Here is an 11,560-nt window from a genome sequence, read left to right as displayed (position 1 = left end):
GTGCAGTTTGGGTCAGTTGATGGCAGATGGTGGGGCTGTGTTTCCACCCCTGGGGCAGTCGGGTCCAGGTGTACTGCACTCCCCTGCAGGTGAAAGCAAACTGAGGCCTGCACTCTGCTGCCAGAGCAATGGAGGAAAATGCATTGGCGATGTCACTGGTGCCACTTTGCTGCCCTGGACTCCAGCTCATGCTGGAATTCCAGCATGTCCAGCATGGCAGTGCTCAGTGGTGGAGTATTGACAATTGAGAGAGAGACAGGGACTGCTGACTGCTGCTCAGAATCCAAATTTACTGTGAGCTACATGTGCTGATTACCATTTCTAGGAAGGCGAGTGATTTTTGACTACATTGATTGGGTTAAACATCACACGGACAAACTGACACATTTTGAAACATTTCTATTGGATTCAGTCTTCTTTCCTGTCACCAGTCTTGATCCAATCTTCATGCAATCTTCAAAGCTCTGTTTGTTCTTGCCAAGGCATCTTGGTTATCAAACTGCTAATGCTGATTAAATCCACAGTGCTCTCTGTCTTTGCTCCCACAGTGGAGCCAATTCATTCAAGGCACAATAGTCGACAGTTAAATTTCTATTTTCTGTCAGAATTGTCCACTGGCTCATTGGGGCTGTTGAAGGATGAGTGGGTTTTACTGGCCACCCTTTGGCTTTCTAACCAAAATTTTATGGATGGAGATCACAGAATCTTGATTTGTCCAGTACTGCTGGCAGTGCACTGGTGAGGTGGCAATTGGTTCTTATTGCTCTTTCACCTTCAGGAATCCCACTGCAGATGGGTTTTCTGATAGCCCAGGCAGGGTGTTCAACTGCTTAATGCCCTCTGCTGCCACAGCAGCTATTCCAAAAGCCCACCTGAGTCCCTTTGGGTCTTTGTAATGGCCATTCCTGAGGAAGTCTATGCCTAGGATACATGGTGCTTCTGGGCCAGTCACAATTGGATGTTTCTGCCACTCTTTCCCAGTCAGGCTCCCCTCAGCCTCCAGCAGAGTCAATTCCTGAGATCCCCCTGTCACCCCAGCAATGGAGACAGGTTCTGCCCCACATGTCCCCATGGCATTGGGGTACACTGAGAACCAGTGTCAATTAATGCCTCATATTTCTGTGGCTCTGATGATCCAGGCCATTGGATCCACACCATCCAAAAGACCTGGTTTTCCTGTGCCTCTCCCTGGCTGGAGGCAGGGCCCCTCCAGCCCTGGTTATTATTTCTTTTTTGGGCATACATGCTAGAGGTTTTTTTAAGGGGATCCAATAGGTCATCCTGCTTTCTATCATACCCTGCACCTTGGTCATGGGAGGCTGAGGCTGCCTTCACTTTAGTGGAACTCTCTTGGTTGGTGTTCCCCTCCCTGAGCTGACACACCCGTGCTGCCAGGACAGAAGTGGGTTTCTCATCTCACCTTCTCATGTTTTCCCCATGGTTGTGCAAGAAGAAACAGCGCTCAGCTCTTGGGGTGAACCCTCTCTCCTTAGCTGGGGGACGTTGGGGCTCGGCCTCCACTGCGGGAGAAGGTGAGGGGGGGTCCCCGGGGGTCGTGTGACTCCCCCATGTCCCCCCATGCCGGGGTCACCCCCTTTTCCCTCCCCCGGAGCTCCTGACCCAGCTCCTGCTCCCCCCGGGAGGGGATTTGGGGAGCCCCCCTGGGACCCCTTGAATCCCCGTTCCTGGGCACTGGGACCCCCTCCCCCACATCTCCTTCTCCAGCTCCGGGACTCTCTGCACCCCAGGGTATCCTCCTCTCGCAGCCCCTGGATCCCCTGTTTCCGTCACCCCGGGGACCCCCGGACCCCCATTCCCGGCCAGCCCGGGGCACCTCACCCCCAGGCTTCCCTTTCCTGGGAAAGCCGAACTGGGCACGGGGCTCTGCAGCCGCGCTGGGATGGATGATCAGCCAGAGGAAAGGCAGAGAACAGGAGAAAGAGAAGGAGATCGGGAATCAGGGCTCGCAGTCCCGCCGGGCGTGGGAGCCCGAAATGGATGCGCGGATCGCGGGGCTTGCCCCGCTTTGGGCCGGGCCCGGCGGGTTCCGGGCAGAGTTTGAGCGCAGGCCCCGGGAGTTCAGCACAGCTCGGCCCGGGGGTCCCGCAGAGCGCGGCCGAGGAGGGTCCCGGGGGATCCCAGGAGGGGATCCAGGAGAATTCCCGGGAATTCCCCCGCGCTCCCTCGGGCACTTTCGCTTTCGCTTTGCCCAGCCCGGGATCTGCCCGGCGACCGGTGACGTCACTACAGACTCGGGCTGCCATTGGCTGCAGGGAAACAGCGGCGCCAATGGCGGGGCCGGAGGCTGCTGAGGGGGCGGGGCCGGAGCTGTGGGCGGGGCCGGAGCGGAGCAGCGCCATGGCTCCAGCGCTGGGGCTGGGGCGCTCCCGGGGGAGCGGCGAGAGGTGAGGGGGACCCCCGGCACCGGCACTCTTTGACCGCTCATTGCGGAGCACGGAGGGGCCCCTAAACCCCCATTTCCGGGCGCCTCGATCTCCCCGAACCCCCATTCTCGGCCATGCGCTCCACCCTGCACCCCCTTATCCGGCACCAAGAACCCCCGCACCCCTTTCCCTGCCATCCCGCCTCTCCCAGCCCGCAGAGTCCCCTTCTCCTTGACCCAGAGACCCCCTGGACCCCTATTAATGCCCTTCCCAGCAGCCCCCCTTCCTCTCAACACTGAGGACACCCTCGACCCCTATTCCCAGCCATCCCGGCTTTCCCCGCCCTGTGCTGGAAGTGGGGACACCGGGGACCCTCGGAGCTCCCTTTCCTGGGTACACGGAACCCCTGCTGCGGGAAGTTTCCGCCTGTGACCTCCTGTCCGCGGATCCCATCGGCTCGGCAAGGACGGCCGGGAATTCCTCTCCTTCCTGCTGGATCCGGGACATTCGTGGTGGCCGACGGCGCTGCCCAGGTCACCAAGAGGTGCTGGGAAACTGGGGAGATCGAGGCTGAGGAATTCACAAGTTACCTGGGGCACACCTGCCGGGAATGCTGTGGAAATGTGTCAGGGATGAAAACCATGGAAGTTTCCTCCTGGAGGGCTCTGCCTGAGGCGTTCTGTGCAGTGAGAAGCACTCCTGTCACTCATCCCAGCTCTCAGGGTTTGGGCTGCGATGCTTGCAGCACATCCAGCGCTGAGGGCAGTTCAGGGGGGTCCCTTAGCATTTGGGGTCCCCTGGGATTTGCGGAGAAGCCCCCGGTCCCCCCAGGATGTCCCTGAACACGCTGGCGCTGCCCGTGCGCAGTGAGAAGGTTCATACCCGGCACGGGGTCCCCAGCTCTGGCACCGGCATGGCCCAGGTACCCCCAAAACCTCCCGGAACCCCCAAAACCTCCCCCGGGATCCCGGAAACATCCTCGGGACCCTCCAAAACCTCTCCAAGACCGCAAAACTCCATGTGGGCCCCCCACAAACCCTCTCAGGACATCAAAATTCCCATAGGACCTCCCAACCCTCCCCCAGAATCACCTTGAGAAGATTTATACCTGGCACGGCGTCCCCATCTCCATCACCGGCAGGTACCCCAAAACAGCCTTGGGACCCCCAATTCCACCCCAGGGATCGCCCAAATTTACCCATCGGGACCTCTGAAAACCCCCCTCGGGAACCCCCAAAAAATCACCATGGCACCCTGTCCCCCCTCTCCCACCACAGGGTCCCCATCGCGATCATCGGCATGACCCAGGGACCCCCAAACCCTCCTGGGACCCCCAAACCCTCCCCAAACCCCCAATCTCCCCGGGGCTCCGCTGCCGGAGTCAGCGGGAGTGGTGGTGCCGTTTTTAGGGGAGTTACAGTGGAACACGATTAGAGGCGCCCCTTAAAGCTGCGATGGCAGAGAGAACCCCAAAAATCCACCCTGGGCGCCAAAACATTCCCTACAGGGGCTTGTAGTGGCTACAAATGTCACCTAAATCATGATCCCCCCTTAAAAGGGGCCTTTGGGGCTGCGGCCACACAAACACCCCAAAATGAGGAGGAAAAAGCACCCTTGTAGTGGTGGGATTCCCCCCCAAAAAACCTTAAAAAGAGAAAAACTCCTCTTCAAAGGGGCCTGAAGAGCCTTAAACGCCCTCAAAGAGGGGCGGGATCCCCTCCGAGCCGGGAACTCTCCCGTTCGCTGCCCTCGGGGGAGCCCCGAACCACGACGGGTCCTGGGCTGAGCCCCCCACCCCCAGCCGGGGCTGCGGAGGGAACTGGGGGGGCTGGGACGGGGCTTGGGAGTCCTGGGGTTCACTGGGGGACCCTCAGGGGGTCCCATCTCCCCCTGTCCCCCCTTTCCCATTGTTCCCCCCAAAGCTCCGCTCCCCACAGCTCGGTTTGGGGGTGACCCAGCGCCTTCCCTCGCGGCCCGAGATTCGGTGGAGGAGGAGGAGGAGGAGGAAGAGGAGGGACAAAGGAGGAGGAAGAGGAGGGATGAGGAGGAGGAGGAGAGCGAGAGGAAGCGCCACGTGCGTTCACCGCTCGCTGTATCCGCGGCTCCTTCGCCCCCCGAGCATCGCATCCCGCAGGTGAGCGGGGAGGGGGAGCTCGCCCCAAATATCCCGGGGGGGTTTGCTGAATGGGGAGGGCTATTTGGAGCTCCCACGAAATATATCTGCGGTTCCGTGGTTCGTTCTTTCTGTCGGGAGCTTGCAGGGCTCCCGAGCCGAGCCGCAGATGCCCCTCGGGGGGTCCCCGGGAGGTGTTTTTGGGGGATGCGGGGTTGGGCTTCCCGGGCCGGGCCCTGCGAGCTGTGCCGGGACCGGCGGGGGGACACCGGTTTGGGGGAGCCCCGGGAGACCCGCGGCTTCCCCGAGCGGGAGCCCCGAGACAGGAGAGCCCGAGAGGGGGGGAGCCCTGGGATTGCCGGGACCCCGGCGGGGGGTGCTGGGGCTGGAGGGGCGGCATGGCCGGGAAAGGGGTTCGGGGGTCCGGGTGCCGGGAGGGGCTGCTCCCAGTATGAGCCCAGTCGCTCCCAGTATGAGCCCATTCAGTCCCAGTCTGATGCCAGCCAGTTCCAGTAGGATCCCAGTATGAGCCTGGCACGGCCATAGCTGCTCCCATTTTTATCCAGTGTATTTCCAGTTGCTCCCGTTTACCCCCACTATGGTTTCAGTCTTTCCCGGTGTATCCCAGTTGCTGCTGGCATGTTCCCAGTCACTGCCAGCTGCCCTGAGTTGCTTCCAGCCTGATCCCAGTTGCTCACAGGCACTCCCAGTCACCCTCGGTGTAGTCCCAGTTGCTGCCAGTATGATCCAGTATGGTCCCATTGTCCCTCAGCATGTTTGCAGTGATTCCCAGTCACTCTGAGTGATGCCAGTCCTGGGATCCCCCCTCCCAGATCCCCCGAGAGGAGCCCCAAGGGCTGGAATTTCCCACCCAGGGTCCCCAGCAAGCCCCAGTTTGGATGTGCAGCCCCCAGTTTCCCTCTCCTTTTCGCCGGGCCGGGTTCCCCCCGGCCCCAGCGGGTGGGAGCAGCCGAGAGCCCCGCGCTGCCCATCCCGACCTGTCCCGGCTCCATCCCCGCTCCTGCCGCGGGCTGCGAGGGCTCCGGCAACGGGGCGGGAGCGATGGGGATGGTGGAGCCGAGATGGAGGAGGGCTGGAGGGATGAAGAGGAGGAGGAGGAGGAGTGTGAGGAAGAGCTGGGATGGAGGAGGAGCAGGAACTGGAAGCGCAGGGAACACGCGGTCCAGCCCTCGCTGTGCCCGCAGCCCCCCCCGCCCCTGGGCCATTGTCCCCCCAATCTCACAGGAGAGCGCGGAGGGGGAGCTCGCCCAAATATCCTGGGGGCTCCGTGGGAGAAAATGTTTTTATCCAGGGGGAGTGAATTTCTGGAGCTTGAATGATCCCAAAGCCAAGCCAGAGATGGCCTTTGGGGAGATTTTGGAGGGTTCCCGGGAGGTTGTTTATTGCCGGGGGGGTTGGGGCAGGAGAGGGGAGAACACTGGGACACCGAATTGTGCAGCCCAGGGAGAGGAGACCCCAGATGGAGCCTGGAGAGGGGAACACCCTGGGGAGGGGGAGCCCCTGGAGCTCCCCGCAGGCTGGAGCAGAGTCAGGGGAAAGGGGAACACCGGGACCCCCGGCAGCACAGAGAAGGGGCAGCCCCAGAAGCCCAAGGATGGAAGAGCAGAGAGGGGAGACCCTAAGGATTCCTGGGACCCCTGCCAGCCTGGAGAGGGTGAGGACCCCAAAGACGAGAATCCTCAATACTTGAGAATTTCCAGAAGTCCAAAGTGAAGAGACCAGAGAGGGGGAGCTCCTGGAGGGGTTTTTTGGGAGGATCATGATGGATCCAAGTCTTGTGGGGGCTCAATCCTGGTATTTCTGAGGTTTTTTAAATCTTTGTGGTCTGGAGATTTTTTCTGCTGAATCCTGGTGGTCTGGAGGTTTTCATGGATACAAAATGTCTGGTGACTTGTAGAGATGGGCTTGGGCAGGAGGAATCCCAAACCAAACGCTCTCACACCTTGATTTTCTCTGGGAAACAGGATTTCCCATTCCCAAACAGTGGCCGGGTGACTGAGGAGGAGGTGGAGGCCATGAGGACGAGGAAGATGTCCCGGGAGCCCCAGGCAGGTGAGGAGGAAGCCCCTGGCCCTTTCCCCCTGTGTCCTGCTCCATGTCCCAGCCCAGCACGGCCCCCGGCTGCAGGACAACCCCCCGACCTGGGGGGATCTCCTTCCCCTTCCCTGTGGCACGGAGGCAAATCCCATCCTCTGCTTGTCCTTCCTGCCCCAGGCAAGGAGCTGAGCCCGGAGAGCAGCGAGGACAAATCCCCGCGGCAGAACCTCGTGGGAGAGGCCGTTTGCAGCGGCTCCACGGCACAGGAATGCAACGGGGAGGAAAAGCCGCGGAGATCCCGCACCAGGAGGGGCTGCAAACGCAGATCCCGGGGATCCCAGCAGGAAAGACCCGGCCTGGCCCGGGGAGGCGACCACAGCTCGGAGCTGGGGGTCCATGAGCAGGATCACGATGGGGAGAAGCCCCACAAGTGCTCGGAATGTGGGAAGAGCTTCAGGTGGAGATCTCGCCTGATCCAACATGGGACGATCCACATGGAAGAACGGCCCTACGAGTGTGATAAATGCAGGAAGAGGTTTCAGACCAAGTCCAGTCTCCTCAAGCACTATGGCAGCCACACAGAGGAGAGGCCCTATGAGTGTCCTGACTGCGGGAAGGGCTTCAAGAGAAACCCACACCTCGTCAGGCACCGGCTCATCCACACTGGGGAGAGGCCCCACGAGTGTGAGGAGTGTGGGAAGAGCTTCAGAAGGAGCTCATACCTCATTGTCCACCAGAGGATCCACAACGGGGAGAGACCCTATAAGTGTGGGGAGTGTGGGAAGAGCTTCATAGTGAGCTCCAACCTGGTTGTCCACCAGAGGAGCCACACTGGGGAGAAGCCCTACGAGTGTGATAAATGCAGGAAGAGCTTTTACACCAGCTCCAGTCTCCTGCAGCACTATGTCATTCACACAGAGGAGAGGCCCTTTGGCTGCCCCGACTGTGGGAAGAGCTTCAAGCACAACTGTGCCCTCGTCACCCACCGGCGCATCCACAGCGGGGAGAGGCCCTACGAGTGTGATAAATGCACCAAGAGGTTCCACACCAGCGGCAATCTCCTCCTGCACTGTCGCAGTCACACAGAGGAGAGGCCCTTCCGCTGCCCCGACTGCGGGAAGGGCTTCAACCGCAACGAAAACCTCGTCAGGCACCGGCGCATCCACACCGGGGAGAGGCGCCACGAGTGTCCCGAGTGTGGGAAGAGATTCTCCAGGAAATCTGGCCTGACCCAACATCAACGGGGTCACCACTGAGGGACGCCCTGTGAGTGCCCCAGTGAGGGAAGAGCTTCGTGCTCTGCTCCAGCTCCATCCCCCATGGCAGGATCCACGCTGGATGATCCCCAGTGACCCCCGGTGGGCAGAGCCCCAATGACCCCTGGTGCTGCTGATCCGTGTTGGGAACACACCTGGCTGGGGGCTCCACATCCTCCTGGCTCCCCGTGGCCTGGATTTTATTTGTATTCCTCTTTCTCCTTCCCAAACCCCAAAAACCAGGGTAAAAATAAAGATGTTGAGCTAAGATGTGATTGGGGACATGGGGGGATCCTCCAGGGGATGTGGGGGACGCTGGGTTCGAGGGACTTGGGGGTTCCTGAGAGGGACTTGGGATTTGCTCAGGGCTTTGTGCCCCCCAGGCCCAGCAGCTCCAGCTGTGCTGGGAGACCCTGGTGGAGGTTCTGGGGCAGCTGATCAAGGACCCCCTGCCCTGACACTGTCCCCATGTCCCCCCCTCTCAGCTCCCCCAGCCCCTGTGCAGGATCCCCATCTCCCCACTGTCACTCCCCTTGCCCCCAATAATTCCTGTGTCACCCCATTCCTGCTCCCATCCCAGTCTGGATCCCATTCCCAGTCTCATTCCCTGTCCCATATCCTCTGCCCAAATGCCATTCCCATATTTCCAGTCCCATATTCCCTGTCCTGTTCCCGTTCTTGTATTCCTGCTCTCATTGCCATACCCTTATTTCCATTTCTATATTTCCAGTCCTGTTCCCATATTCCCATTCCCAATCCTGTTCCCCTATTCCCATTCCCAATCTCTGTCCCATCTTCTTCATCCCCATGCCATAGTCTCTTCCATTTGCTATTTTCATATTCCCTGTCCTGTTTCCATGTTCCTATCCCCAGTCCATGTCCCCATTCCCCATCCCTGTCCCCATTCCCCATCCCTGTCCCCATTCCCCATCCCTGTCCTCATTCCCAGTTCCTTTCTGAGACAGAGAAATTAAGAGTTAAGAATCAAGCAGCAAGAAATGCTTTGAGCAAAGAGGGGCTGACAAAACCCTGTGGGATGCCTGAACATTTCCCGTGCTTACAAGGACAGGAGGAGAGCAAGGCTGCAAGATGAGATAAAGAGTTCGAATGCACAGACAGGGTGCAAGGACAAAGGCACCACAGGATGAGGGGGATTCCTCCAGGAAAACTGGGATCCAAGTCTGGAGAATGGCCAAAGGACTAAAGAGAGCATGCACAATGAGACAAGGTGGAAAGTCCAGCTGGGAGGAAGATTTTACTTCATCCCAAAGACCCCCAGACAGCCACCAGAGAGACCAACGAGGGGCAGAGCAGTCACAAAGAGGCTGGAGCTGATTTTAATAGGAAGCAGGGACAGGAGGGGGTAGGAAATGAAAATGTGTTAGGTGTGTTGTGTAGTCCCAGTTTGTAGAGAATAAAAAGAGAGGTGCCAATCTCCACGGGGTGCAGGTTTTTGGAGGAGCTATCCCCCATGCACCTCAGTGCTGAATAAATACACACCTACTCTTAAAACTTATTTTGTGGGTTATAAAAAGGTTTTTCCCCATTTCACCATTCCCAATCCCTGTTCCCATTCCCTGTCCCTATTGAATCATGGTTTTAAAGAGTTAAGATTTTAGCTAAAGGTTAGAAACAATCAGTATTGATCAAAGTGTGAGTTAAATAAACCAATGATAGGTTAATGATCATTAGAAGCTTAAGCTAGAGCTAAGAGAGGTATTGTTCCCAATTATGAGGTTGTTTCAATTTTGTTTCTAGAAAAGGATGCAGTAAGTGAACTGTTATAAGAACAGATTGCAACCAGCAGAAGAATGGCTAACCTGGATTTATACCAATCCATCACTGCTGGGGAAGATGAAAATGGAAAACCTTATAAATATGATTGCCTTCCAAAAGATTTTGAGAATATGGAAACTATAAGCGAGATTGAAATGAAAGCCATCTCTGAGACACCAAACCTCAGTTACTGAACAACTAGAAAACATTAGTATGGCCAGCTGGAAATAATCCCCTCTGGATTGAACAATTCCCTCTGCTTGCAGACAGGTCCAAGGGTCAGGAAAGACCCTGTTAGCTTGGTAAAGAGGGTCCAAAGAGCAGTTTTTAGGGTTCAAATGGAACACAGTATGGAATTGTAGTGATTCTTACAGGCTGTATGGAAATGCTATAGGATTTGTATCTTGCGTTAGATTGGTGAGTGAAAATTAGAATATTCAACACAGAGGAAGATTTATTATATTGTAACAGGAACCTCGCTCTCTTACCACCCTGATGCTGACTTTTACTTCTTACCTCTTATTTCTTGCTCTCTCTTTGCTCTTTTTACTTTTGCCCTCCTGCTCTTGGGGGCCTGCTCTGAGCTGGGGCTGGCAGCTCCAGGCAGGGCCCTTTTACCCACGGCAATAAAATCCAAGTTCCAACACGTGGCTTTAGAGATCTCTTTGTCACTCCTGACCATCCAGACTCGAGGCTCCTACACATCACCAAGCAGGGCAGCTTGGATTGTGCCAGAGGGTCATGGAGACCTGATGAAGACATTTCTTACTTCATCCATCAAGACCACTTGTCCCAGTTTGAGACCACCGACCCAATTCAAGAGAGGAATTGCACACCCATGATGGACTATTATTCTCATTTTAATGCAGAGCAGGGATGGGAGGTGCTGGGGTTATGCATTTCTATGGGATGTCAGACTTTGGGAAATAAACAGAGGACAAGGAACCTTGTACAGGACTGCCACATCTCTAGGGGACAACCCCTGTGCAGCCCGTCAGTGTCTTAATAAACAAACCACTTTGTAACTTTAATTAATTACAGAGTCTTTGTCCGTGAACAAATCAGTTTTAACGATTCACCCTTTCTGCACGTGTTCTTCTGTCCTGGGGGTCTCTTTGGTGGTCCCTGGTGATTGGAAACCCCAAAGTCACAGCTGAGCTGGTAAAAGTTGGCACAGCTGGGCTGGTTGCTTTCCAGTTCTTCTTCCTACACAAAAAGCATCGTGAGGTTCCATAGGCCAGTGGGTTTTTAAAAAGCAGCATTGGATTAACCTGATGCCTTTTCCAGGGCTACCAGAAAACAGAGGCCAGACGAGATTAAGGGAATAAAAAGCAATTGTGTTTATTGAAGGGCCTTCAGGTACATCTCGGGCAGACAAAGCCCTCCCAGGGGCTACACCCAAAAATGGACAGAAACCTTTCCTGGAAACCAAGGAAAACCGGGAAAAACCCAGTCAATAACCACAGGTCATGAAAATTCAGGGGGAGCCATGTGGGGGTGTGAAGTCAGGGGGATCCCGCTGGGGCTGGGGGCTCCTGCAGCATCTCCTCAAACACCCCCAGGTTTGGGGACCTGGGTGTCCTCACCCCCCACCTCCACCCTGGGGCTCTGAGGGGCTCGGGGTGTCCTTGTCCCCCTTCTCTGAGCCCCGGGTGATCTCGGGGTGTTCTCCAGGCTGGGATTGGCCAAAGCAGGGTTTGGGGCTTGGGCTCTGCGGGAAGTTTTGTGTCTCCACTTCGCTGCCGTGCCCGGGACTTGGGGCCCGGAGTGGAGCGGGTCCATCCCCCCGGCTCGGGCTCTCCCGGCCCTGTGGAGTCCCCACGTGCAGCTCAACCCCTGCCAGAGCCGCTGATGGCAGCAACGAGCGGCAAAGGGGCCGGGCCAGGGCTGGGAGCGAGGACACCCGCGGGTGGCAGAGCTGGGACAGGGTGTAAGGGTTGGTCTGACATTCCCTCGATTTTTGCCTCCCGACC

General features: G+C 57.4%; 1 protein-coding gene across 1 annotated transcript; it reads left to right on the top strand.

The window, feature by feature from the left end:
* The first annotated feature begins 1,994 nt into the window (after positions 1-1,994).
* Positions 1,995-10,618, top strand: LOC148219301 (uncharacterized). The gene is made up of 5 exons (XM_088157715.1): positions 1,995-2,235; positions 3,256-3,525; positions 4,259-4,518; positions 6,483-6,570; positions 6,733-10,618. Exons 1-5 carry the CDS (start codon positions 1,995-1,997, stop codon positions 7,809-7,811), a joined length of 1,938 nt encoding a protein of 645 aa, XP_088013841.1. The 3' UTR covers positions 7,812-10,618.
* The last annotated feature ends 942 nt before the right edge of the window (positions 10,619-11,560 follow it).

Source organism: Sturnus vulgaris, unplaced genomic scaffold (assembly GCF_052056855.1).
Source record: "Sturnus vulgaris isolate bStuVul1 unplaced genomic scaffold, bStuVul1.hap1 Scaffold_155, whole genome shotgun sequence".
Taxonomy (NCBI): Eukaryota; Metazoa; Chordata; class Aves; order Passeriformes; family Sturnidae; genus Sturnus; species Sturnus vulgaris.
This window is presented reverse-complemented; position numbering and strand designations above follow the sequence as displayed.

Coding starts and splice junctions, on each gene's coding strand:
- LOC148219301 (XM_088157715.1), top strand. CDS start 1,995: ATGGATGCGCGGATCGCGGGGCTTGCCCCGCTTTGGGCCGGGCCCGGC. Junction 3,526..4,258: donor CCCATCTCCATCACCGGCAG/GTACCCCAAAAC, acceptor GGGGACCCTCAG/GGGGTCCCATCTCCCCCTGT. Junction 6,571..6,732: donor GTCCCGGGAGCCCCAGGCAG/GTGAGGAGGAAG, acceptor TTCCTGCCCCAG/GCAAGGAGCTGAGCCCGGAG.